A 25,926-nucleotide genomic window follows, 5' to 3' on the forward strand; every position below is an offset into this window, starting at 1 on the left:
GAACCATGGAATATGTTATATGTATTGTGATGGCGAAATTAGTAAGATAAGCAGATGGGAACATGGTAAAGAAACAGAATTACTAAAGGAATTCAATGGTCATAAAATGAAAGTGTTTAAAAACGGGGAAGAAACATTCAGTGGAAGGTATAGAAAAGAGTCAGACTTTGAATATGTTCCAATCTATAAAAAGAAAATTAAGACTGGGAGTCTTTCAATAGAGTCAAAAGAAGATAATAAAAGGGATTGTGAATGTACATATGATTGTTTTGAGAAAATTATACGTAAGATAATATTGTGGATAATGGGAATTAATATAGGTTTATGCGCTTTAGCTTTATTTATTTTAATTGCTTTTGGGAATTGGAAATATGTTAAAAGAACTGTGGAAATCATTTATTGCTTGATTATGTTTTTGCTTATGATCGCGGGAGTCTTTGGTCTTCTTTGGATGTTTGCGGAACTCTTCCATGAATGTAAGTGCTTCTAGAATTGCAACAGTTATCTGCTATAGAACTTGGTGTTTGTTTTCAACAAGACTGGAACATGATTATCCGCAAAAGAATGATAAGTGTGCGATTTCACAAATTGTCATGTTCATTCAAATTAAAAACATATTGTTTAAGCACTTTAGTCATTAAAATCCTTTTCTTATGAAGATGTTGATATCCATTAGAATCCCTTACATGATTGTATTGTATGATCAATTTTGATTGATCTATCAATATAGATAATCCAGCAGTAGTATATAATAACAGAATTAGTATTTATTATCCTTTTAATGTAATAGCTGAACTACACATATCGTTACTACTAGTAATTTATCAGGTACAACAATCACAAGTTCTGGACCTACTGGAAACATCACACACAATCAATCTATTACATCACATCATTGAATAATTCATTTGTTTCTAATCATTGGTATTCTCATAAGAATTATTGGAGATGTTACAGGATCTAAAACAAGTAGTGTGATGGTATATTCACACTCACATATTCATTTCTTGATACAACGGTTCCAATTCCTTAAAAGTATTTCACAGGAATTTCACTTTTCCAGTAAAAATAATAATATGTTGGATAATCTATATTTTTTTATTCTCAAAAATATACCAGATGTAATACATATAATGGTGGAAGTGTTTTTAAATTTAAATCGTAATTAGTTTAGTCGAAAGTTCAGCCATTTTCTTGTAACATAAAAACATAGAACAACAACAATAATAATCACAATAATAAACATAAATGTGTAATCGACTTGTTGTTCCTTTTAGTGATTACTTGAGTCTCTTGTTTCACTTTTTTACACAAGCTCATGCTCTGCATATCTCAATTTGCATATAGAAATCCTAAATGAAATCTGATTACCCTCACATCTTTTCATCTTTTAAAATTCAACATATTTTCTTGATTTACCTTTTATTATTCATTTACACAGCATTTGATCGATTCAACATATTACCACAACATCCTTAAGACCATACTATATTTTAGTATTTATTGTTCCATTTAGTTATTAACTTTTTAGAGTAGTTCATGGCCATCCAAGTCATCTTGATTTGCATTCTTTTAGTAGGAGTGCTGTTTTCAAATACAGCCATGTTGATTAATCGACGTAGTAAGTCTATCATGCTACAACCAAAATATGAGGTTAAGTTATCTCATATTTGTAATTCTTAGAATGTGGAAGACTTTGACTCATATGACAGGCAATATGGTAGATACAACGCCTATGTCAAGAAGATCAGTAAAAGAAGTGATATTGGCCACATGAGTAATGAGAAAGTGTGTTTTCATCAACTTGTACCCTATGAACTTAATACCTATCTAGAAAAGAAGTGTGACTCTGCTGATGGTTTGTTTGGCTCTTTTGTGTTATGTAGATTTGTTTTCGTTTTTCCAAGAAAACAAAAATAATATGCTGTTCACATGTCATAGTAGTGCTGTATTTTCTCATTGTCAAGTTTTTTATGTGGTTCTTTATGATTCTGGAAAGAGCATGTGTTCCACCTTTCGACGAGAGCCCTGTAGCATAGTCCCGTACTCTTCATATTATAGATCTTGACAAAGATTTCGATGATGTTACGTTAATCACGATTCTGACGCTGAACCGCAAGGACAGGCTTCCTTATCTGATGAAACGGTGGAAACATCGCATTAACATGGCAATCTTCTTGCATGAACGAGATATTCCAGAAGTGAAACAACTCATCAATGATTACTCTTCCTATCAACGCATCAAATTCATTCTTTATATTGTAAAAGACAAAGTCGATACTCCCTACCGCAGTATCTATTTCGATCCGGTGAAGCCTCTCTATTCCAACGAGACGATCTTTCCTATTAACGTTCTGCGTGATTTAGCCATTGAATCCATCGAAACGACGCACTATTATGTGAGTGACATCGATGTGTTTGCGTCTGACACGCTGTACGATACCATTCTTTTACATAAGGACTTGCTGCGAAACCCCAAAACCGTTTTTATTCTCAAGTCGTTTCTGATGTCCGAGCGGACAATTAATCACACGGACTGCTACAAGACTGGAAACTGTTCGTGGATGTAGAAAAGAAGGGTAGAAATAATTTGTAGCTGGGATCTCGTTCCTCACAACAAGCAGGAATTAGTGGACATGTATCGAGCGAAGCGGATCGTTCCGCATCCTACGGGGCGTCATGTGTGGAATGGGAGAGATTGCGATGTAGAAAATCATCGATATCAACAGGTTGATGTGGACGCAGAGTCGAAGAGTGGTCTACTACCGAGCCGATCACGAAATGGAGCCGTAGAGGAAGAGAAAAAGCGATGAGACGTAGGTATGCGGTGATTCGTCGCTCCGCAATGAACCCAATCTTTCATCCCTACTTTATAAACTATGGGTATAACAAAGAAGAACTCTTAAATCGTCTCATTTCTCTCAGTATCCATTTCCTTGCCTCTCTTTCTAGAATACAACTACTACGTGTTTCTCTCCGAGTTCTGCGTCGAGATCCCCCACTTCCGTACTCTCATGTCCAAATCCTACAACAAAACCGACCCCATGTGGCATCTCGCTCAAATTATCCGCGTCACCTACGGAATCAAACTCGTGTGTCCTCTTTGTTCCACAAACACGCAAAACATCCACACAATTACTGCTCCTTCCGACTCAGCAGCGGCTTCACCTCCGTGTCCTTCGTATCCGATCCAACCGCGTCCGAGTTCTCGTTCACAAAAGCCTCATCCGCCTGCGCCTTCTTCTTCGCCTTCTCCAGATCCATCTCGCGGCTGCGCACCAGCGAATACAAGAACGTGCCGAACAGCACCAAGAACGTACCGAACGCCGAGCGGAGCGACAGCTTATCGCCCAGGAACACCACGGCGACGATGGTCTGGACGCAGGCCTTCGCGGTTCCGGAGATGTTGTGGGTCAACGGCGAGGTCAAACTGATCTGAGCGATCGTAACGATGCCGATCAGGAAGCCGAAGATGCCGGCAGCGTTCATGACGGTCCAGAAAATGGGCGAGGCGAAGGCTTTGATGTGCTCGAGGATGATGCCTCGCTCGAAAGCGAGGATCAGAGGGATGAACAGGATCGTCGAGTTCATGTTGTTCTGCGGATTAGACGGCGAAGATCGCGGATACGTAAAAGCACAGCTTCCAGCTGTTGTTGTCGACGATGGGGATCATCTTCTTGGTGTAAATGCTGTTCAGGGAGACGAAGAGGGAGGACAGAACTCCGAAGACGGTACCGATCAGGGAGAAATTGACCTCGCCATCCGAACCGATGTAAAAGCCAAAGATTACAATGGCACAGCACGTGATGACTGCCAGAGAGGTTTTAATCCCGAGGAACAAGTAACTGAGAAAATGACGGACCGCACACAATTCTTACGACAAAACAACATTGAATACAATGGTCAGAGACCGAGCCACCAGGTAGAATGAAACGTTCACATACCTAGGGTAACAACGTAACAAAATGCAAACTTGAGACAGAGGTTATTAAAGGTAATCATACCGACGAAAATGAGTGAAAGAGGAAGAATACGGAACGCTGTTCCAATATCATAATACTGCTCAGGGAATTGGTGAATGAACGACGCTAGGAATTAGCAATGCTCCTACATCCACCTACACTCACTAGAAGCCTTTCCGCATAGTCCCAGAGCCCAACAAATAATAGCTGTTAAAACACACTGGTACCTTCAGATTAGCACGCAAACCATCCTCCATACCAAGTCACAAAAAAAGGAGCCGGTATGCTCTCCTCTTTAGCTAATAAAAACTTGTTCATCAGAACCATCGAGATGGACACAACGAAATAGGAAGCAACCACCAAAGCGATCTTTACCTTTTCACCGTACATTCTATGATAATAACGATAATGGTAATCCAGAAAAATGATGAGGGTATGAGTTTTGAAGGAGTGGCGCCCACAATTCATGTTCTGTTCTTGCGAATCAGCGTTGCTTGTTTACAGAGAGAATTATGACCTTCTGTAGTGAAAGGAAACAGTTGGCGGTTTGTGCTACTCGCGTCTTCTACTCCTTTCCTATTCGTTTTTGCATAAATTTGAATTCGAAGTTGGCCATTATTTCCTTCATCATGGACGACAATGAACTGATATCGGTCTGCAATAACCTAAAGCAGCTGCAGCAAGTGATGGTGCAAATAAATTCGGTCGTTGAAGGAGTTACGGATAAAAGCTTAACCGAGAGGATGACGGACATGTCTTACCTGGAATCCGCTCAGATGCATTTAATGATGGCAGAAATCTCCATCAACCTGTTTTACTGTAACTTTAAACTTCGGTTCGTAATTCGTAGCATATTTGAGAAGTAAGGGCGTCGATGTCGAAAATCATCCTATTAAACGCGAAATGGTAAGACTGTGTCGGATGTTCTTCATCTTAGGAGCGACTGGAGAAATATAAAGAAAAGGTGAGAGAGGTGGTCGAAGGAAAACGTTTGCTTACTGTCTTGTCGTAAGAACTAGAAAAGCCTTCTATGCGTATTGACACTGAAGCGACGGCTCGAATTATCCAGCACAGCTTAGGTGGTTCACAGTAGTCTTGGGAGTCATTGTGGATTGTTTGTTTCTTGATAGAATTGCTTTTGGCTTGAATCCCTTTTGCTCATGAACAATATAATTTTGAAAAGAAATAGATCCCCTGTCCAGGGATCATGATTGCTTCGCGCTTTGATCTCATAGACAAACAATGACCTTTCTTGTTATCGTTGGCGCTGGAATCGGAGGTGGAATCGCCGGATTTATCCTTCTGGTTATCGGAATCATCGCGATTCGCAGTAGAGTTGGATTTTGTCCATTCCTTTATTTCCAGAAAGTTAAGTGGGTCGACAGCATTGGAATTAATTTTCTCACCTCAAAAAAGAATGGAATGGCCACAGTGACGCAAGACATCGTCACCTTCCAAAATCAAGTGACGTATGAGTCGTTCTTGAAGAAGTGGTCCGTCGTGTTGGTTCTGCTCTCTTGTTTCCAGTATAGACTTGCCAATTACCCCATTTTTATTTATCCAATTAAGAAGAGACGATTCTTGTGGAGCTATTAGTATTGACTGTGTGTATAGTTCATGTCATAGTGACGAAAATAGCACTTTTGATATAACCAATCATGTGTTCTGCGTGGATGAGCCAATCACGATGGAAAACATCCATCAATACAGTAGAGACTTTTCGCTCGTAGCCACCCTCCACCTCCATTCATTTTTAGGAAACACTCCCCATCGAGCTACCTCTCTGGCGAGTGATCATCTTCTCCAACCTGATCGGCAGTTCGGAAGGATCTTCAGCCATTTTGTTCCGCTACCATTGCTGCCTCACCGATGGCATTTCCCTTCTGCAAATGTTCTTAACAGAGGCGCAGAACAACTCGGAGCTGATCGACACCGATGTTCTCCTCCGCTCCTCTTGCAGCTCTTCAGAGAGCGCAGACGGCATCGAGGAAACGCTCCGAACCGAAATGGTGAACGAAACCCCCATCGTGATGGTTTCAAGCGAGCAAGAGATGGCCATGCATCCCTCCGTTCTTTCGAAGAAAGTCCCGAAGCACTGCGGATTCAAGTCGTCGCGAACGGCAAGCTATTGGAGACTGATTTGTACGAAGAAGGACGAACCGAATCCGCTGCGAAATAAAAAGTATGTCGATGCGCCGAGGGAACGATGCGTGGAGTCGCGAACGATGGACGTGAAGATCGACGAGCTCGGTGCATTGAGCGAGCACGATTTGACTTTGAATGATGCGATCCTGGGAAGCTTATTCTTCTCGATTCATTCCTTCTTAACGCCTCTGCTTCAACAGAAAAAAGCGAAATCTCTTCATGTATTCAAAGTCTGTTCGCTCGCGATTCGTAGAGTTTGTTGTGGGTGAATCGAAAAGGAACCGATCTCATTTACACGCCCATTCAGTCGTCGACCGCGACTCCGCTCAGCAATCGCGACCTCACCGCTCTCGTTCTCGATCTCCCCTTTGGACGCGAGAGCGCGTGGGACTGCGCGATGTTCATGCATCACCAAATGTGGCTGAAGAGCAACAGCGAAGAGGCGTCGGTTATTCAGCGATGGCTGCGATACTGGGGCTGGATGCCTCGCGTGTGCGGCGATCGCTGCTTCTCTTCCTTTATGTATTGTTTGTTGGATCGAAGTGAGGGGTAGGAGGAGAGGAAGCTTCTCCGTGTCTGTGATTCCGGGTCCCAAAGAAGTCGTGCGGATGCAGGGAAACCCGGTCACGTCGATTACGAATCTGGTTCCTCCGATCGGGAACGAAGAAGTGCACTGCTCTGTGATGTGCTACGCCAACAAGATCTCCGTCTCGATCACTTCTGATAACTCGCAACTGGGGAAAGAGAATATTGTGTCGCTGCTTTCCCTGTGTAACTCCAATCTTCTTTCGATTCAGTCTCGTTTATCTGCCTCTCGAGTTTGTTCAACAAACACGCCAACTAGGACACGTAAACAGCTGCGTCACTTCACTTCGCACCTCCTCCGGCGGGTGCGTCAAATACGACTTCTTATGATGCAGCGAGAAAGGCAGATCGCGATACGCGTTCCACATCGTCACATACTCCTTCACTGCTTTGTTCACCTCCTCCAGAATCCGGTTCTTCAACTCCGCGTTTTGAATATCATAATCGAAATGCGACGGAACCAGCTGCTCGTAGATCTTGTTCCACTCCTACACATCGCGATCCTCCCTCACTCCGACAGCGAAAATCGCTTTGATCGCGCGACGACTCGCCTGCGTCAGCGCTTTCTCGCTCTCATATTGCGGCGTGACCTGATTCACCGCCAAAGCATACAGTCGACTCCATCTACGATCAATCTCCCTCTCCATCCGAACGAAATCGAGAGATACGTAGACAGCTCCTGCTCGTACATCTGATGGAGAAGATCCGCGATGAACTGCCCGTAGGCGATATGTCCGTCCTTCGCTCCGTTGATTCTGCGGTTCATCCATCCATTCATTGCATGAGTCCTACATATACGCGTAGTTTACCAGCAAATAGAGTCGGAATTTCGGGAGATCGAAGCAACTCCGACCCGAATTCATCAAATACTGCTTCAACGCCAACACCATCGACGCTATGCATCAAATCCGCAGCTCAACCGCACCGCAGTACAGTTCGAAGTGCGAGAGTGTCTGGCTGCTGAGCTCGGGGAACTGACTCACATAGCGACTCAGCACTTGAGTGTCCAGCTGGCTCGCAAAACCGTTAATCGACCGCAGATAGTTCACGATCTAGATGAATAACCGCGGATCGCCGGCTACCGTGGAGGTCAGCATGCTGGTGGTGGCCTGGTCGTTGACAAGAGAGAGGTCGGAGCGCGTGAGCGTGACGATACGGTTCATGAGGTCGCTGCAATAAGTCCGAATCTTCGCCATTGCCTGATTCCATTGGTACTGAATGTCCTGACTGGCGTGTTTCTGCGGTACAAACCGGCTCTTTGGGTACCTGGAGCAGCTTCTGGTAGCTCGGCTCGCCCTGCTGGAGGAACTGGATGAAGATGGCGCAGCTGTGAGCGAGGCTGCAGAGCTTGGAGATGTGGCTGGTGACGTTGACGTCGCTGGTAATCTCCAAGTTCAGCGCCTTCTCGATGTCCTCAAAGCTATCGCGGAGATTTCCGAGGTACTGCGCGTTAGGGAGGAGGAGAGGGAGATACGCTGCTTAAGGCCTGGTTGAGAATATTCCCGAATTGCGTCTCGTCCTTGTGGAAGAGTTCGTTGGCGAGCAAGTATTCGATTTGAAGGTAGCGAATGATCTCGTCGTACACGTAGCCTGCGATCTCGATCGACGCGCGACGACTACGGGTGAACGATTGATAAAAAAAAGAGAAACGGGTGGTTGTTTTGCATGTAATCGAAGGCTTTGCGGATGATGCCTCGAAGGGAGATGGCCATAAAATCGCGGCAACGGTTCACAAACCCTTGGATCTTGCAGGTGAACAGCGTCTTTGTGATTTCCTTGAGGATAGAGAGTGTCGAGGGAGCGATGCCAAAGAAATCGTTAATGAGCTTCTCGGGCTGGGAAAAATCGAGCTCCTCGCCATCTTTCGGGATGTAGCGAAGCTATGATCAAAATTGGATAAGGAGGCTACGGCATCGGTCTTGAGATGTTTTTGCAACACGGAGATGCACTCCTCTGTGAGTCTTTTGATTTCCTTATCTTGCATATCGGCCGTTTCACGACTGTTGCGTAGTTCAGGATGTTGCTTTAAAAAGGCATTAGCGGTGCAGATATCCTCAAATGCATGCAAGTATCTAGCGCATTACGAAGCAAAGACTGAATCTACCCTTTCAGATCGCGTATAATGCAATCCTTGCCGATTTGATTTCCGTTGCGTTTGAGTGCCGTCATGTGTTTATTAATCTTAAATTTGTAAAAAATCAACACCAAATCCTACAATTTCCAGCTCTTTGCTATACTTCTTCATTTTGTCCAAAGCACAACGATACTGCAGTACATCGCTTTTCATACCCTTCATAAGTCCTTCTATATGTCCCAATTCTTGCTCCACATTGTCAAGATTTGTTGACACCTCATCGGCAATATCAGCATTCTCCTGCACAACCTTTCTGAGTTGTTCTACTTCCAGGGCAAACTGGCTTTGCTTTAAACTCATTATTGCTCCTTTTTGAGTAGATCCAATCTTGAAGAAATCGGTAGGATTTTTGGTAATAAACATTTTCCATTTTTTGAGTTTCTAGCCTCAGAAATGGTATTGACTGTCACCCCATGAGTTATCTATAGAATGAATGTGAAAAATCTCAACCTCTCCTTGATCAAGTGAAGGAGAATTGTACGATTGTTTTCGAACTCTCACTCCACAGGTACATCTTCTGAGAAGTTCTTAGAGTGGTTTTATCTTCATGGCAGAGAACTCTCTCCAGAAGACAGAAAACTGGTCTATTCTTATATCGCAGAGAACAAAGAGCTTGGACGATCCCTGATGGAGCTGTTTATTCAGAGTGAGCTGTCTGAATGTACGTGTTTCTCTTGGATTTTGACTCCTAGCAACGCCCAGCACGATTTATGATCTATTGAGTATACTTCTCGAGCAGTATCTCGAAACCTCTCCATCTCTTGGTGGTTTGGTTCTTTTCGGAAATTGTGGCGACGAATCTGTTCAGAATCCTTGTATCCCATTGCCAAAAGCTCAAATAGGCGAGAATGACGTGTACGTTTATTTAGAGTAAACAAAAACTCACACTCAGAATCCACGTTCAGTCCTGGCTCACCTTCGTATCTCCAAACGAAGCATTCCTCAATCAATCGCTAACTCTCTTCACGATTTCTCTCAGCTCCACCAAGCTGACGGTTCGACTTCTCTTTCCCACCAATTCGAACCCTCATTACACCCTTACTCTCTGTGGAGAAAGTTTCCCCATTCCTCTTTCCTTTGCTTCCCATTTTGCTCACCATTTGCTCACCATTTCGATTTCTTCCACCGCCATTCAACTCTTTATCGACCAGCATTCTCTTTCCTCCCCCTTCTCCTATTCCTCCTTCAAATCCACAGAAAAACTCTTCGTCACTCTCGGCGCAGGGCTAAGCGGTGATTCGCAGTCCATTTCGCAGCTACCTGATTCGCCTCTCATTCTAATCCACAATGTTTCGGTTCTTACGGGTTCGCTTTCCACTTCTTATCTCTCAACTCTGTTTCCCATCCCTTTATCCAATCAATTCGTAGCTGCTCACTCGGTCCTTCAGCCAACGGACGAACCTTCCAATCCCTTTCCGAACCCGCACAACTCATCCCTCCTTCCACCCGAACTCCCTCCGAGGAGCCTATTCTCCTTCGGGAACACTGTTCCATCGATTGCTCGGAGCCTCTTCCGGAGGGCTGGGTTTGTTCAACCAATCAAACACGCTCCACCATGCCTAGCGCGATCTTCGAATCCGGTCCGAACGCCGGTCGATCATTCGTTTCTCCGAAGGGCGTTTCGCTTCAGATCACGAAACTCCCGCTGCTGTAGCTGGATGGGGTTTGAATGAAGCGTAGAAACTGGATCGAGCGGAAGCTCTGCTATGATTCGGTTCGCTTTGCTTATCCCAAGCTGCTTTGGAGAATCGTGGAAACGGTCGCTCGCGTTTTGCTGGTGGATTCGTGTTTTCTGTCGATGTTGCGCGAAGTTCGATGGCTTTCTGTGTTGGAAAAGAATCTCCTTTCGCTCTCCAATGAGAACGAAGATTTATACACTTCCAAACTCGTCCATGCGCTGCTTCTTCTCTGGGACGCATTCAAACAAACGGATCTTTCCGAAGATTCGGTTTTGCTTCGCGAATTCTTACAAAACATTCTGTTCCACCCTTCTATTCATTCCCATTTCGGACAAGACGATATTGTAGCGATTCATAACGCGGTGATTCGCGATTTTACGTCTCTCACGCGCGCGATTCCCGTCGATTCGTACATTGATTGGCTTCGACGCACCCAATTGACCAATGAAACGTCCGCCATGGAAGTGTTGAAATGGTTGGCCGAACATTCCGATTCGTTCGCTCCCTTTTACCGCGGTTTTGCGTTGATTGCATGCGAGGAGAACCCGTTTCCCGCGATTTTGTTTCTCCTTTTCTCCTCATGTGACGAATAGACCGTTCATCGATCTCATTTCCTCGCGGTTTTTCAATGAAACTGTCTCCATCGAGGAGCTAACGCGCGAAATCGAAAAGGAGAAAATCGTGGAAACCTGTTATTGCCTGTTACCGCACGTGCCGCCCGACCAACTCGCCCAGTTCCTTCCTTTCTGTCTGTTTTCCCTCCATTTGGCCGCTCTGCAACCGTCCAATGAGAAAAAGCATGTCGTCTCGCGCATTCTGGATATTCTTTACGACCTGGCCATTGTCTGCGATTCCTCGCTCATTCCCGCGGAGGTCGTTCAGCGGTGTACGGAGATTTTGGTTCATTGGATGCACGGCGTGGCGGTGCGGAACTGTATTCCGTGGAAAGAGCCGGTTTCGTTCTGGAAAGCGCTTCCATTGTGTTGTTGGCTCTTGCGACTCACCGAAAAGAGAGAAACCGTGGAAACCACGCTGAGTGGATTTGTGGAAACGCTGTCGAAGCCGAATTCGGAGGAAATCTGCCATCGAATTCTTCGAAGACAGAGCGTTCTGAAAGAACTCGTTCTGCTTCATAAGGAAGAGAATGCGAACATACTGCTTTTGACGCTGGTGTTGAGTGATTTCAATTACAGTTCGTTTTCGACGAACTTTCTGTACACGATTCGGTTCATTCTCTCCCTTTTGAAGGAAGAGGGGCTTCATTTGATCGGGCTAATATGCTCGAATATCAGCAGTATGCTGCTGAATTGCGAAGCTTTCTCGACGACGATCCAGCTGAACAATCTGTGCGTGTTCCTGTCGGTGATCGAAGAAATCGGAATCGCCTCCCCCGATCAAATTCGACACTACTGCGAGCTGGCCAGTCTTGAAGCCCTTCCAGAAAACGTGGAAACCGTGGGGAAACTCTTCGGCTTGGAGGACAATCCGGGTCTGAATAACGCGGTGGAACTATTTAATTCGCATCGAACTCTGTTTGTTTCTTCGGAGGTTTCGGTCAATCTGTCGATCTACGCGGTCATGATTCCCTTGCTGCGATGGGTTTCGCTGCAGAAAATCAATTGCGACAATCGCGTCTGTTACGATTTCCTGATGCTCGTTCTCTTCCGAATTCTCTATTTGTATTCGGTTTCGCCGGAGAAAGCGGATTGCTCGGTCCACTCGATCGTTCAGGAAATCCACACCCTGCTGCTGCTTACAGAGAGCGATATCACACAATACGGCTATCATTTCTTTTCCTATCTTGTGGTTTTGAAGGAATGTGTGTCTATCAGTTCCAAAAAAACGTATTTGAATAATGAAATCATTGAGATGTTGAAACTGTATTCCAATAAGCATTTTCTTCCCAAACTTTTAAGTCTTCCTGTCGTTTTTTTCCTTATCCAAAATCATTCTTAGAATCTTTCGACTTCTCCGTCTGAAGCCATTTTGCCGATCGTTTTGAACCAAATCGGAGCGTCTGTCGTGATGCAGACCATCCAGTTTATGTTTAACGCGTTGGATCATCGAGCGTTCGGCTCGTTTATTCTCAACAACACGCCAATGCGCTTAACCTATTCGCGATTGCATCCGAACATACAGAAAGACACAATGTTCTCGAATCTTGAATCGCAATATTCGGACGATTTGCTTCACCGCAAAGCAGAAGAGCAAACAAAACTCGAAGAAGCCAACGCCGAACACCAAGCAAGTCTCGAGAAAATGAGTCTCGGATGGGCGTATTATCAATCGCGATGGTCGGAGATCTTTCGAGAGAGCTCGCTCGCCTATCTCGGCAATTGCGATTATTTCATCATGGATCCACACATCAGCAGCGATGGCGCTCGCCATAAAATGCGCAAAGTCCCTTCGCCCCTTTCGCAGTACATCACATCCGAAGAAAGCCATTCGCCCGTGGATACAGAGAAAGAACTCAACTCTTCGGCTCATCTTGTGAGTCTTCTGATGAAACAGCGAAGTGTTTCCTCCCCGTACTTTGCGTTTTTTGGAATTAGTGAATAGAGAAGTGATGATCGAAGAGACAGAAAAGAAATTCTCCGTTACGCAAGTGAAGTCGCTTCGGATCTCCGCGTTTGATTCCAAATGGGGTACCTTAACGATTCATAAAGGGCTTCTTCTCTTCACGGTCGACGCCAATCAAGACGTGGAAGGATTCTCCATCATTTCATCGCCCACTCCCGTTCAGTCCCTTCCCGCCATTTTTTCGCTTCCTCTCTTCCAATGCGTCGCTCTGTACAAGCGAACGTATTGCTGTCAGCAGAGCGCGCTGGAGCTTTTCTTCCGCCAAGGAGGATTCACCGACTCTTTATATCTGTTCTTCACGGAAAGAAAGATCCGAGATCGCGTATATCGCAAGATCGCCTCGCGTCTTCCCGATTCAGCGATCGTGCAGAAGCTGAGCGAGTCAAACATCGATTTAATCAAGCGACTGAAGCTCGACATTCAATGGCAATCGGGACAGCTCCCCAATTTTGATTATCTAATGCAGCTGAACATCGCAGCCGGGCGTTCCATTCAAGACATCACGCATTACCCGGTGTTCCCTTGGATTCTCAAACGAGCCGACGCCTTTTTGGATCTCAAGTAGTCATTTCAAAACCCGTTCAATGTAGCGATAAATGGAACTATCGAGACCTGACGCTGCCGATGGGCGCGCAGACCGTTCGTCGACTCAATCAATACATCGACCAGTATGAAATGATGGCGGAGCTGTCGTCTCCCGATGATTTCGCGCGCGCTCGTTCTGCCACTCTGGACGGAATGGACGATCAGATTCCTCCTTACTATTATGGCTCGCATTACTCCACGCCGTTGGGCTGCGTTCTGCACTACCTTCTTCGAAAAGAGCCGTTTACCCAGCAGCATGTGTTGCTGCAAGACGGTCATTTCGATGTTCCGGATCGTCTGTTCTACTCGGCCTCGGTCACCACAAAGGCGTGTTTGGAAAACCCGCCCGAAGTCAAAGAGCTGATTCCGGAGTGGTTCTTCGATCCTCACTTCTTACTGAATGAGAACCACTTGACGTTTGGAACCACGCAAGACAATGTGGACATTAACAACGTCGCGATTGAGAGCTCGCCTTCGTTGTTCATTTCCCAGAACCTCCGAGCCCTGGACTCTCCGATCACATCCGCGTATCTCAGCGATTGGATCGATCTGATCTTCGGATACAAGCAGCAGGGAAAGCCCGCAGCGGCGAACTACAATGTCTTCTTCTATCTCACTTATCCCGACAACTGCGATGTGACCAACGTGCAGGACACCGCAGTGAAGACGTCCGTTCAAACACAAGCCACTCACTTTGGACAATGTCCTCAACTCGTCTTCGATTCTCCTCACATCCGAAAGCTTCTCCCCATCAAAGCGGCGCGCTCGCTTCGAAACGTTCTCTTCGAAACCCCCAGAGAATCGATCTATCACGAATCGCCTCGACGATGGATGGGTTCTCGCTGTCGGATCCAATCCATCTCCGACTGGGACGCTTCGGCTCTGCAGTCGTGCGTCAGCACAGTCCAAAACATCCTGGGTGAAGGGTTCAACGAGCCCGATCGCAAATCAGCGGAGCTTTCATGGCCGCGCGAGAGCTCGTATCCCTGGACAATCACCGTCGATAGCATGGATTACATCGAAATGACGCTGCTTCGTGTGGTGCTGAAAGTCCCCAACGCGCTCTCTTACAACATCAAAAGCCATTGCTTTGAAATCGAATACTTGAATGAGCAGCGCGCCTGGACCCCCATCGAAGTGATCGCAGAGAATTCCATTCTGCAGCAGCCCAATGTCATCACGATTCTCTCTTTCAAGACGATCATTACGCGGTTCTGGCGAGTTCGCATCGTCGATATTCCCTTCACTGAACGCTTCCTCAAACTAGACGTGAACACAAAGCCGGTCTACACATGTGGCGATCGTTCCCGCGATTCTAGCTCCATTCCTACCAATTCGTTCGTGATCTTATCGTCTCCAATCGTTCGCCATTTGGATGTTATGGGTCGACCACTCATCCCACATGTTCCTTCGAAAGAGATCAATCCAATCGGCGCGGCGCTCGAATTCAAACCATCATTATCAGCGCTTTGGTATACACGGGGCGATCGAATGATCGATAGGGACAACGCTTTGATTGTTTCGGATTCGCGCAGTGTGGCGATGCAAGACGTCAAGACCAAGAAAGCCAGAGAGACGATTTCGCTGCCTTATCGCTATTTGGTGTCTGTGCGTTGTCTGCATCCTTCCTTGCCGCTTTTCTTTGTGGACAGCGGAATGAGGGGTTGTGTCGATTGTGTAACGCAGAAAATGGAAATTCGAACGTTGTCGTTACTCAATGAATCCATTCGATTATTGGCTGTTGATGACTCGCTTCTTGTGGCCGTCTCTGAGTATGAGAACGTTTACTCTTTATAAAGGCGTAGAAACGATGAAATCGCTTCGTTTGATGTGTCGTTCACTCCGATTCCTTCTTGCATCAACGCGTTGGCGCGTGCTGCTCTTCCTTTTAAGAGCCATGTGAATCAAATCCGCATTTCCAAAGAAATGGATTGCGTTGTTGCTTTCTCTTCTTCGGATTCTTCGGATTCTTCGGATTCTTCAGATTCTTCGGATTCTTCAGATTCTTCGGATTCTTCGGATTCTTCAGATTCTTCAAACACATCGCCTTCTGTGCTGATTTACACATCATTGCTGAGTCTTCGAGCGGTGATTCCATCGCTCCCAATCAAAGATTGCTTCATTACGCGCTCTGGAATTCTCCTGATTGGATCCAAGAAGGTCACGAAAGTCGATTTTGTGGGAAGAATCGAAGTGGAATTACTGCTTGATCAGGAACCGTAAGTTCGATTGATTCTGTTGAAGTGTAGTATTTGTGGAGATGTCGCTGATTTGATTCTGGCGCTGGTGGAAAAAGATGGAACAATTCTTTTAATTGATTCAATCACCACTCAGATTTTGACTCGAATTCCGACAGAAAAGTCGATCATTCGCATTTTATTTGATTCGGATTCTACAGGTATTTTCGCATGTGCGCAGGATGGAAACGTGTTCTATTATCCACTAAATAATTGCTTGAGTCCAGCTTTTTGGGAGACTGACAAAGCATCGACTGGAGGAGGGGATATTAAGTCGAAGATTTGGAGTTTATTTGCGTTTTGTGTTTGTTGGAAGAATCGTTTGAGTTAGAGTTTGTGACATATTTGCTATGCATTGCTTAACTTTGATTCCTAGAACATTTTCTTCTTTCAAACAAACAAACAATCTGGAATAATCCGTAAACTCTTGGCTTACATCTATATAAAACTCTATTCGAAGCATCACTTTCGTTCACATTTCGAATATCGACGAGGCGAAGCGATTTAGGAAGCACAATTTCCACTAAGTTCGGAACATCTACTGCTAAGCTATAAACCATTCTGACAAACCTTCCACAGTCAATCGGCGTTGCAAATAGAAATTCTTCTCTCCTTTCGACACCATGCTTCTTAACTTGGGTAAATCTAACTAAAAGAAAAGCATCATGCAGACTTTTCAAAGTCACCGAACAAGTTGAATTACTAATTCCTTGCAGAGCCCATTGTCCGAGCTGAACTGTTTCTAATTCAGGGAGATCTTCGATTATAGCAAGACAACTCGCTTACTCTCAAAAACGGTCTGATTTGCCCAAACAAATACAGCAAACCCTAAGGATAGATGTTTCAAGCGCGGTAAATCTAAAGATCAGGGTAATTCCAGCAGTACAAACCGTGGACAATTAGAGAAGAGTGAGCAAAGTTCCATGACTGAGTGACCAAATCTCCAATCTCGATCCTTTCTAAATTTGGAAGGTTTTCCAGCTCTATTCCATGGCTCCAGTTCGTACAGCAAAAGGTTCCCATTTTGAATGACACCAAATGTTCACAGTCCGCTATTTTGAAGCTATACGGAGCATCACTTTCCAAACTGGGAGGCAAATGCTGGGTGGTGAAGCAATGATTTCCGATAGATATCGACTCCAAATAGGGCAATTTAGAGAAGGTAATGCCGTGGATATTACCAAAGCTGTAGTCTCCAATTGTGAGAGATTGGATCATATTCCACTGGTTAGTGTCGAAAGAAATCACTGAATTAAAACTGTTTTCTTCTATCCTTAGATCATTCACGGTCGCAATTAGAGACTGTATGTCTTTTTCTTCATGAATACTCACAGAAAGAGGCTTGTATTTGTAACAGCCATTGATTAAATCGACCCCTTCTATTTCCTCTCCCTTTTCCCAGGTGCTTTCACGATATGCCATTCGCGTTTTGGGATCAATCAAACAGCCGACTCCATGCCGAACATATTTGCCAGTTGATTCGTCAAAGCAATATCCTCCCATATAAACAGGGATTCTAGTTTCAAATTGAAAGCCATCACCTTGCTCTGAAAACTCGGTCATTACACCGTTTTCAAATATCTTTGTTATTTTGCATAGTTTGTCGTCAGCCCATATACCTTCTAACAATTCTTTGCCATCATTCTCATCAAATTCGATGCCTCTTCCATGTTTTTGTAAGTTGTAGTTATACTGGCCTCTGTATACAGTTATGCCAGTTTTGCGCTTTATAAGTACCAATTCTAAGGCATCTCTGCTACAAGTTTTGAATTGCACATAATCATCATAAAGTAAGTTATCAAAGGATCCACATAACTCAAGTCTTCCATTTTCATAAACATCAAAGTTACCAGATTCATCTTGGCAATCGCCTTCCCATGTCCTTTTCAGAACACCGTTATAATACAAGCTGCTCTTATTAGACGAGTCAGTAATAACAAATTCATTTTTGTGAGCTCCTTGAAACTTTTGTATCCTACATTCCTCTCCTAGCCAATTTATTTTGGTTTGATCTCCCTCAGTATAATATCCGTCGAGAGTGTACTGAAATCCGTACACAGTTTGCATGACTTAACAAATAGTTTTAGCAAAATAACAGCAGACAGGATCTATAACATTTGCATGGTATTTCAAATGATTTTTTTAATATTCTGAACGAACCGATAAACGATAAATACAACAGATTCATTGTCTCTAAAACTGTATATCAACATGAATCCTTTTTTCTAGAGATGTGATTCTATGATACGAACAATGCATTTTGCGTTAAATTATGTATCTACTATATTATATAAATGAGAAATGAATATGGATCTGGATCCTCAATAACCATCAAACAAATCAGATGTTCTTCTTTTATTTCTTGATAGATGTTGTAGGATAGAGACTATTCACAGTACAATCAAGGTAACTGAATGCTATGAGACAATCTATCATTCTATTATTCAATCATTGGCATAAAAGCAGAATTGATTGAAAAAGAAATCTTGATTATTTATACAAGATTTTCAGCCTCTGAAGTTGTGATCAAGACCGACGAGGATGAGATCAATGATATCAAGTTCCAGTTCACCATTACAAGAGCTTAATCAGGGATGGACTGATTGTTGGATAGACTGCTATCTTTGTCTTTTTTATGGCAAGCGAATTGGGACAGGAGATGAGTCTTGATTTCATTTATTACCATTGATACACTTCCAGATTAATATAAACCCACTTCGAACATTTCACAACACAAACATTGATAGGTTAATAATAGATTCGATGCAGGAAGAGATTTTGTATGTGAAGAAACTTAGCGAAAATGCCACAATTCCTGTACGGGGATCGGTTCATGCAGCTGGATATGATTTGTTTAGGTAATGCTTGTTTTGATCAGTTGGATCCTATAGTGCTGCCGATGTGACAGTAAAAGCACGTGGAAAGGCTCTGATTCCGACGGATCTGTCTGTGGCTATTCCTCCGAATTGTTATGGTCGTGTTGGTATGAAGTGCTCTTCCCTATTCTATTTTGTAGCTCCGCGTTCAGGCCTAGCCCTTAAGAAGTTCATTGACGTGGGTGCAGGCGTTGTGGACTGTGACTACCGTGGTCCTCTGGGAATCGTACTGTTCAATTTTGGAGACGAGGATTTCGAAGGTATTGTCGAGTTATTGCGTTGTTTGTAGTGAAGAAGGGAGATCGTGTAGCTCAGCTTGTGTTGGAGCGAATCTGTATGGCTCCCATTGTGGAAGTGGAGAGTCTGGATGAAACGAGCAGGGGTAGTGGTGGTTTTGGGTCAACGGGGGTAAAGAAAGTTCGTACTGATTGTTGTTTTTGTTCAAATCAAACTGTGTTTTTGATAGCAATAAAAATGGGCAACAGCTTGGATGGGATTGGATTGGATCAACGAGTGATTTGTGAGTTGTATGGATGTTGATTAATATGTTCAAACATTCGATGTGTGCTTTAAGATGGAGCGACTAGATTCAATGCATAACAATGTAGCAAAATGAACCAACGTGAGTTGTGAGCTAGTTAATGGATAGAATAGAAGACGAATAGAAAACTTGATTTAGGATTCAAGTGAAAATAGGGGAGCAGAGAATGCTGATTGAACGCATTTAGAGAAGTTAGCCATCATAAATAATCTTTTACTGCCATCTCTCACCAGAATCAAAATTACATATATCATAACACACTCTTCATTACTTCTATGCTACTATCTTTCTCTTGCACTATCTTATTCTATAACCACATTAAATCCAAAACAATGATTTGCAACAAACAACTATGTTGTTCTAAGGCTTACATATCATAGTAACGACTTGGAGCCAAGAAGTTTACTGACTGCCTACAGATGACACACCATAAAACTCATTTACGGGTCAGAATATAGTGTCCACGCTTGGAAACCTCCACAATCTTTCCCTGCTTGAGCAGCTCACGAATTCCAGCACGAGCACAAGAACCATTGATCTTCAGACGGTCCACGATCGTGTAAACCGTAATGAGCTTCATCTACCTATCATAAGCAAATCCAACAACCGACCTTCGGCACTTCAGCAACCAACTTGTCGTAATCAGCCTGCTCGAAGTAAACCTTGTTATCGATAGTTTCACGCACCTTTCCCTTACTCCACTTCTAAACAAATAAATCGATCTTATTCACTCGCTACCTTTTTACCGTTACTAGACTATAATCACGTTAGAACTCCACACATATCAATAGTATAATTCACAAACAACTAGAAAAGAACCTACCATGATACTCTTAAGTAGTCTAAAAGAACAAACTTGCCTAGAAATAGTTTGGTCACGGCAGAATCTGCGATACCATTTATGCTCGCTCGATTAACCGCTCATCATTTCATCGTGCAAACCAAAACCGCGGTTCCCTTATTTTGGATGGATTGCAACAAACAAGCAAGCTTCTCCAGTCATCTTCACCAAATGGCGTTAGTTGCACTTTTTGCTTTCGTTTCTTCTCTTCTCGCTTTTCCTTCTGAATCTTTGTCATTTCCTCTTTACTTAACAGATAATTGCTGCTCCCTCCGCATTCGTCAATAATATCTTCAATCTGCCGCACCATTTCCTCGGGGATCTCTTCCTTCTTCATACCCACAGTTTCCAAAAGCATTCTATATGCCCTATGCATCAGCAGAGTAACGCAGCATTACTCGGATTGGATCGAGTAGGCAATATTGCTCTCGTCCAGTCCGGAGATGACTTCTTCTTCAAATTGCCTTTGCTCTACATAAAATACTTGAGATTGCACATACTTTCAGCTTCCTCTTTTTCTAAGTCTTTAATCTGCTTTTCTTCCTTTCTACTCTTCATTCATACTCTTATTTTCAACCTTTTTAGCTCCTTTTGAGCATCCTTGGCTTTCTTTCCCATTGCCACGGCGCCTTGTACTTTATCATCGAAGAAATCAGCAGGAAGAATCTCGGATATTGGTTTTTCCTCAATTGCAGGAGGTAGTTCTATTTCGGGTTGTTTCGTTTCTTCCTTTTGTTCTTTCGCTCTAGTCACTTCAAAATGGAAGAGATAAGCTACTTTTGTTGGATCAACACCTTCTTCGCTTTCGCCTTAAATATTTGAACCATCTTTCATTTAGAATACAAGCCAACAAAAAATACTCGGTTATGTTTTACAGAGGCAACATGCTCAGCCCATTGCGATTCTGATGCAATTTTTTCTTTACACAGCTTACAAGAAATCGAACCATCTGAATCATATCTAGAAAGTAGTAATGGCTCCGAGAATGGCGTACTTGACAAAAGGAGATTTTATTTTTTGTTCAGATGACATAAGGTCGTCTTTTTAACAAAAAGAAGCAACTACAAGAAAAATTAGTAAATTCAGGAAAAACTGTCGCTTTCTTTATCATTCTAAAATAATGAGTCATTTGGTTCATGTGTTACGCCATTCGGTCGTTTTTGCTTCTTTGATCGACTTGACTTCTTTTTGTTCATAGATTTTCGTATCTAGAGTCATACAAAACACAAACTCCCCACATTTTGGTCATTTGGAACTTCCCCCTTCCAAGAGTAACCAGCATCATGTAAACGCGCGATTAGAACCTTCTTTCTCTCCGCTAGACTCTTTATGTTTTGTAATCCGCGAAGGAAATTCTTTGCTTTTGGACGCTTCTTTGCAAAGTTCACAAGAGACTGCACATCTGCCTGCAAACTGTCTTTCGACTCCGACAAATCGTCATCATCACTCACTTCGGAAAGTTGATCATCTTCAACAGGTTCCTCTTCAAGATTGCCTTCTGAATCAAACCTCCTCTTTGTTGATAGCTCCAATACTTTCTCCTCCGAAGTGATTCTGCCCATGGTATCAAGTTCAATGGATTCATCTTCAAAATCTTCAAATCGCGGAGCATAGTACTTGATCACCTCCGGCTTTCGAAATTGGAATTGAAATGTGTCATCATCAAAAACCGTAATATGAGGCTTTGATTTTTGGATGGAATGCAGCTTCTTTATATTTGAAGCGATTATTTGCAAAATAGCAGGAGTCATGTTTTCAGCACCGATTTGTTTGCTTATTTCTTCAGTAATCGTTTTTGCGTCGTTTTCTCTAGCGATAACGGCAAAGAACTACATGATACGTTGATGATTTCCTGGTAACGACATCCATGATCATAAGCCCTACTATTTCATCACTTAGGCAGTCCATTAAGTGTATTGATGAACTTTGAATAGGCTATTTAAACTGAGTAAGAAAAACCTGCTATTTTGGCATATCATTATTTTCTTATTATCGTCATGAATACTGATAACCAAGGCATCATCCTTGCTTTAGATATTGGAACAAATAATACGTGCGGTAGTTTTATAAACCCCTATACAGGCAAAGCTGAAATTATCGAGGTTGATGGTTTACGGTCAGTTCCGTCATTCTTTGGATACAATAGGAACGGAGAAGAAATTATCGGATTGGCAGCCAAAAAAAAGTTTTGTGATGGAATCAGTGAAGTGATCGGAAGGGCTAAATATCTTATGGGGAAGCAAATTCCTCGAGATGCAATCGAAAAATATAGTGAAAAGTGTGGAGTCGAGATAAGGATTAATCAGGAAGAATACTGCTATTTCCATTTACCTAGAAAAGGAGTTGATATCAATCCAAGCGAGTTGTATAAACGAATGATCAATTTATATGTATCTATTCTGGAGAGTAAGCACATTGGACGTGCTGAGAAAATCCGAATTACCGTTCCTGCGTCGTTTAACGCCATTCAGAGAGACCTGGTGAAGCGAGTTGCAGAAGAGTGTGGCTTTGAAAGTGAAAACATTTCGCTCCTAAACGAACCCTCAGCTGCTGCCTACATGTATTGGCATGAGCAGAAGCCAACACAAGGTACGTTTTTGGTATATGACTTTGGAGGCGGCACGTTCGATCTTTCGTTGGTAGGAGTCAACAATGGTGTATTGGAAGTTCTTGATCATGATGGTGACCCAGAGTTGGGTGGATGCGATATTGATAAAGCGATTTCAAACGAGTACCAAACGGAAATCGAAGGCAGAAATCTTCCGATCATTCGAAAGGAGATGCCTCAAAACGTGGTAAAGCGGATTATTGGGAAGTTGCTGCTGAGATGTGAAGAAAGCAAGATAAGATTGGGAGAGACATTCGCACCTGGTCATGGTGGAGAACTAGTCTTGGAGGATGATGATGAGATGGTGATGAGGAGGTGGAGGAGAGAGTAGAAGAGCCAGTAGGGAATGACGTGGTTACCATCAACATAGCAGATATTATATTTTTTAAAGAAGACAGTGACGATGAACAGGAAGGTATTGAGTATGAGTATGAATATGAACTCACTCGAGAAGAACTGATTCATTTGTCACAGCCATATATCAACAAGACAGTCGGATTAGTACGCGATCTTCTCGAAAAGAATCATTTGCAAAGTTCAGATATCTCATCTGTAATCGTCGTGGGTGGATCAAGTCTACTACCGTCGGTGAAAAGAAGTCTGGAAACGATCTTCCATCCCAGACAGATTTTAGACACAGTGCCTCCTAAGGAAGTTGTGTCCCTTGGAGCGTGCTATTCGCTCTTTGAAAACTATGGATTGAAGGAGCGAAGCACGTATAGTCTGGGAGTGGAGATGAGGAAGAAGAACCATGTTCAGTGGCTAATTCCGAAGAATGCTCCTCTTCCCTATCAATGCGATTGTACCATTACGACCACTGAAGATTACCAAACTTACATTGTTACAAACCTGGTTCAGGGAAATTCAGAGGAGGTAGTGACAAGAAAAGAAAAGAATCTGATTCGTTTGGGATCTATTTATTGCGAGATTAAGACAGTTGATGAGAAGGGGAAGGTGCCTTTTGATGTAACTTACATTTTTGAGTCTGACGGATGTGTACATGTGCGTATCGTTGAAAGAGGTGTGGCTGAACCGATTTTTGATCAGAATGTTCAATGGAAGGATTACAATGTTTGTTCTAAAATGATTCCATTACTACACAAAAGTTTCAAACAATCAAAGAAAGAAAGAAAGAAAGAAAGAAAGAAAGCAAATCTTAAAGCTATGTTGAGTAATGGGTGGGATGGCGAGGTGGAGCAAAGCTTTTATGAAGATTAGGCATCACTTCCTGTCGATCTTCCCTATTCTCCTCCTGCGTTGTTTTCTTCTCTGGTTCCCTTGGCCTGCTCTGGTTCATCGGACCAAAGTTCAAGCGATTGAACAGCGGATTGTTCCTTAACTGCGAAGGCTTCAACATAGCAATTTCTTCCTTCTCTTCTTCTTCTTTTTCTTCCTTCTCTTCCTTCTCTTCCTTTTCGTCTTCTCTGTCAAAGGACTTCACTTTTCTTGCCGGTACTGCAAAAGATTCGGTAGAATCGTGAGAGACTGGCTGGCTCTTCGACGAGCCACCACTTGATGGAACGGTAGGAGAAGCATGTCGTTGAGAATCCGAAGATAACCGTCGCGAAGGCAGCGAATTCGGAATAGCAGGCACAGAATTGGGAGTTGGTGGTACTGGAGATGGCGATGGATGGCGTAGAGAAAGCCGTCTGTTGGATGAAGGAGGAGGAGGAGGACACGGAGGAGGAACCGAACTTGGCTTTGATGGAGTGGAAAGAGAAGCGTTTGATGGAACTGGAGGAAAAGGACGTGGAGAGCTTTTCATTGACGAGGATGAAGCTGGAATAGAGCTTGAATTGGATGGAGGAGATGTGCTCATTTTGAGTGGATTTGAAAGTGAAGCACTCAGTTTCTTTGTGCTAGGAGGAGGAGGACTATGCTTTGGAATAGGTGGAGGGGATGATGTAGGACTCTGCTTGGTAATGGGTGGAGGCGGAGGAGGAGGTGGAGTTGGACTGTGATCGGGTTTTGATAATGGAGCCGGATTCTGTTTAGGAATAGGAGGAGGAGGAGGAGGCGGAGTTGGGCTGTGAACGGGTTTTGGTGAAGGCGTAGAACTGTGAACGGGTTTTGGAGGAAGAGGAGAACTGGGTTTGATCGAAGCCGGGAAGGTAGCACTGCACACAGAATCGAAACTTTCATTGGAAGAAGTCGGTCTTGTTGAGCATGATTTCGAAACAGAATCAGCGGACACCGAAGTGGAAATAGAAGCAGAGAGCGAAGCAGAGAAAGCCTGGGGGAATGGAGGTGGAGGCGGCGATTTCTTCGGCGCTCGCTTCGGCGATGGCGTTTTCTCGACACTCACAACCGAATCGGAAGCACGCGATGATCGCACACTGGGTGACAATAAACTCTCCTTCTCGATTGACCCTTCGCCCACCACGCCTTTCGCGCTCGATTCCAAACTGTCCAATCGACTGCACAGCTCCCAGATCTCGGGCGTTACGCCCTGCATGGACTCAAGCAGCTCGCATTGCTTCTCGATCTCTGCTTGCTCTCGGCGAATCAAATCGATCTCGCTGATCGAGTGCAGCACTTGGTCCATGTCCTTATTCAGCTCGTTCACTCGCTCATGAAGAGAAGAGAGTTTTGTAGCGTAGAGTTGCTGTTCTTCGATGAGAAATTCTCGGATTGGCTGGATGGATTCGTCCATCACTTGATTCGAGTTGAGCAGATGCATTTCTTCTGCACTCACTGAATCCGTTTCTTTTGCTTCCATCTGATTGAGGATGATTGCAAGCTCAGAAAGACTCTATTCTTTAATTCTCTCTGCGAATTCTACGGTTTGGGTGACCTGCAACGAAACGGTGGAAGAATCGAAGAGCTTGTAAATCTGCTCAGTTGACGCGGTAATGTATTTTCGAGACTGCGGAGAAGAAACGATGTATACGGAGAGCATGAGCGGATCGAGGTTGGTGTGTTTCTAGATTTCGATAGGGTTGAAATGAACTTTACTGCAAACTCCTCGAGAAGCGAGGGAAAATGGGTGTAGTAAGGTTTGTATAGAGTAAGCGAGGATTCATCGGGAAGACGAACGTTCATCTCATAAAGGTCTGAACAAACATAGAGGGTCGAGAACGGAGGGATTTCACAGTCGCCAACGGTGAATTGTTCGTTACACACGATTTCATTAAATATTACATATGATAGATT

At 43.8% G+C, this 25,926-nt stretch overlaps 8 protein-coding genes; 5 read left to right on the forward strand and 3 right to left on the reverse strand.

Moving 5' to 3' along the window:
• Nucleotides 1–3,135: 3,135 nt before the first annotated feature.
• GSBLH_T00000307001 (uncharacterized protein) lies at nucleotides 3,136–4,430 on the reverse strand (the record flags this gene model as incomplete). The annotated part of the gene is made up of 6 exons (XM_013038493.1): nucleotides 3,136–3,597; nucleotides 3,629–3,845; nucleotides 3,879–3,944; nucleotides 3,974–4,088; nucleotides 4,122–4,189; nucleotides 4,222–4,430. 6 exons carry the CDS (start codon nucleotides 4,428–4,430, stop codon nucleotides 3,136–3,138), a joined length of 1,137 nt encoding a protein of 378 aa, XP_012893947.1.
• Nucleotides 4,431–4,593: 163 nt separating this feature from the next.
• GSBLH_T00000308001 (uncharacterized protein) lies at nucleotides 4,594–5,071 on the forward strand. XM_013038494.1 has 4 exons: nucleotides 4,594–4,781; nucleotides 4,813–4,868; nucleotides 4,900–4,951; nucleotides 4,982–5,071. The coding sequence occupies exons 1-4, from the start codon at nucleotides 4,649–4,651 to the stop codon at nucleotides 5,053–5,055; spliced, it is 315 nt and encodes a 104-aa protein (XP_012893948.1). The 5' UTR covers nucleotides 4,594–4,648; the 3' UTR covers nucleotides 5,056–5,071.
• Nucleotides 5,072–5,327: 256 nt separating this feature from the next.
• On the forward strand, nucleotides 5,328–6,660 carry GSBLH_T00000309001 (uncharacterized protein; the record flags this gene model as incomplete). XM_013038495.1 has 5 exons in its annotated part: nucleotides 5,328–5,464; nucleotides 5,495–5,557; nucleotides 5,589–5,688; nucleotides 5,720–6,328; nucleotides 6,361–6,660. Exons 1-5 carry the CDS (start codon nucleotides 5,385–5,387, stop codon nucleotides 6,658–6,660), a joined length of 1,152 nt encoding a protein of 383 aa, XP_012893949.1. The 5' UTR covers nucleotides 5,328–5,384.
• Nucleotides 6,661–6,945: 285 nt separating this feature from the next.
• Nucleotides 6,946–8,139, reverse strand: GSBLH_T00000310001 (uncharacterized protein). XM_013038496.1 has 5 exons: nucleotides 7,959–8,139; nucleotides 7,775–7,930; nucleotides 7,618–7,744; nucleotides 7,485–7,587; nucleotides 6,946–7,447 (listed from the first exon to the last, which is right to left on the reverse strand). Exons 2-5 carry the CDS (start codon nucleotides 7,886–7,888, stop codon nucleotides 7,288–7,290), a joined length of 504 nt encoding a protein of 167 aa, XP_012893950.1. The 5' UTR covers nucleotides 7,889–7,930; nucleotides 7,959–8,139; the 3' UTR covers nucleotides 6,946–7,287.
• A 4,932-nt stretch (nucleotides 8,140–13,071) lies between these two features.
• Nucleotides 13,072–15,467, forward strand: GSBLH_T00000311001 (uncharacterized protein; the record flags this gene model as incomplete). Its single annotated transcript, XM_013038497.1, has 2 exons — nucleotides 13,072–13,646; nucleotides 13,676–15,467. The coding sequence occupies 2 exons, from the start codon at nucleotides 13,072–13,074 to the stop codon at nucleotides 15,465–15,467; spliced, it is 2,367 nt and encodes a 788-aa protein (XP_012893951.1).
• Nucleotides 15,468–15,596: 129 nt separating this feature from the next.
• On the forward strand, nucleotides 15,597–16,238 carry GSBLH_T00000312001 (uncharacterized protein; the record flags this gene model as incomplete). Its single annotated transcript, XM_013038498.1, has 2 exons — nucleotides 15,597–15,889; nucleotides 15,920–16,238. 2 exons carry the CDS (start codon nucleotides 15,597–15,599, stop codon nucleotides 16,236–16,238), a joined length of 612 nt encoding a protein of 203 aa, XP_012893952.1.
• Nucleotides 16,239–18,670: 2,432 nt separating this feature from the next.
• GSBLH_T00000313001 (uncharacterized protein) lies at nucleotides 18,671–19,323 on the forward strand (the record flags this gene model as incomplete). The annotated part of the gene is made up of 3 exons (XM_013038499.1): nucleotides 18,671–18,765; nucleotides 18,799–19,043; nucleotides 19,073–19,323. 3 exons carry the CDS (start codon nucleotides 18,671–18,673, stop codon nucleotides 19,321–19,323), a joined length of 591 nt encoding a protein of 196 aa, XP_012893953.1.
• Nucleotides 19,324–19,677: 354 nt separating this feature from the next.
• On the reverse strand, nucleotides 19,678–25,492 carry GSBLH_T00000314001 (uncharacterized protein; the record flags this gene model as incomplete). XM_013038500.1 has 6 exons in its annotated part: nucleotides 19,678–19,737; nucleotides 19,769–19,904; nucleotides 19,936–20,028; nucleotides 20,063–20,080; nucleotides 20,148–20,232; nucleotides 23,937–25,492. The coding sequence occupies 6 exons, from the start codon at nucleotides 25,490–25,492 to the stop codon at nucleotides 19,727–19,729; spliced, it is 1,899 nt and encodes a 632-aa protein (XP_012893954.1). The 3' UTR covers nucleotides 19,678–19,726.
• Between the last annotated feature and the right edge of the window lie 434 nt (nucleotides 25,493–25,926).

The sequence above is a fragment of the Blastocystis hominis genome, assembly GCF_000151665.1.
Source record: "Blastocystis hominis, Singapore isolate B (sub-type 7) whole genome shotgun sequence assembly, scaffold_0".
Classification (NCBI taxonomy): Eukaryota; class Bigyra; order Opalinata; family Blastocystidae; genus Blastocystis; species Blastocystis hominis.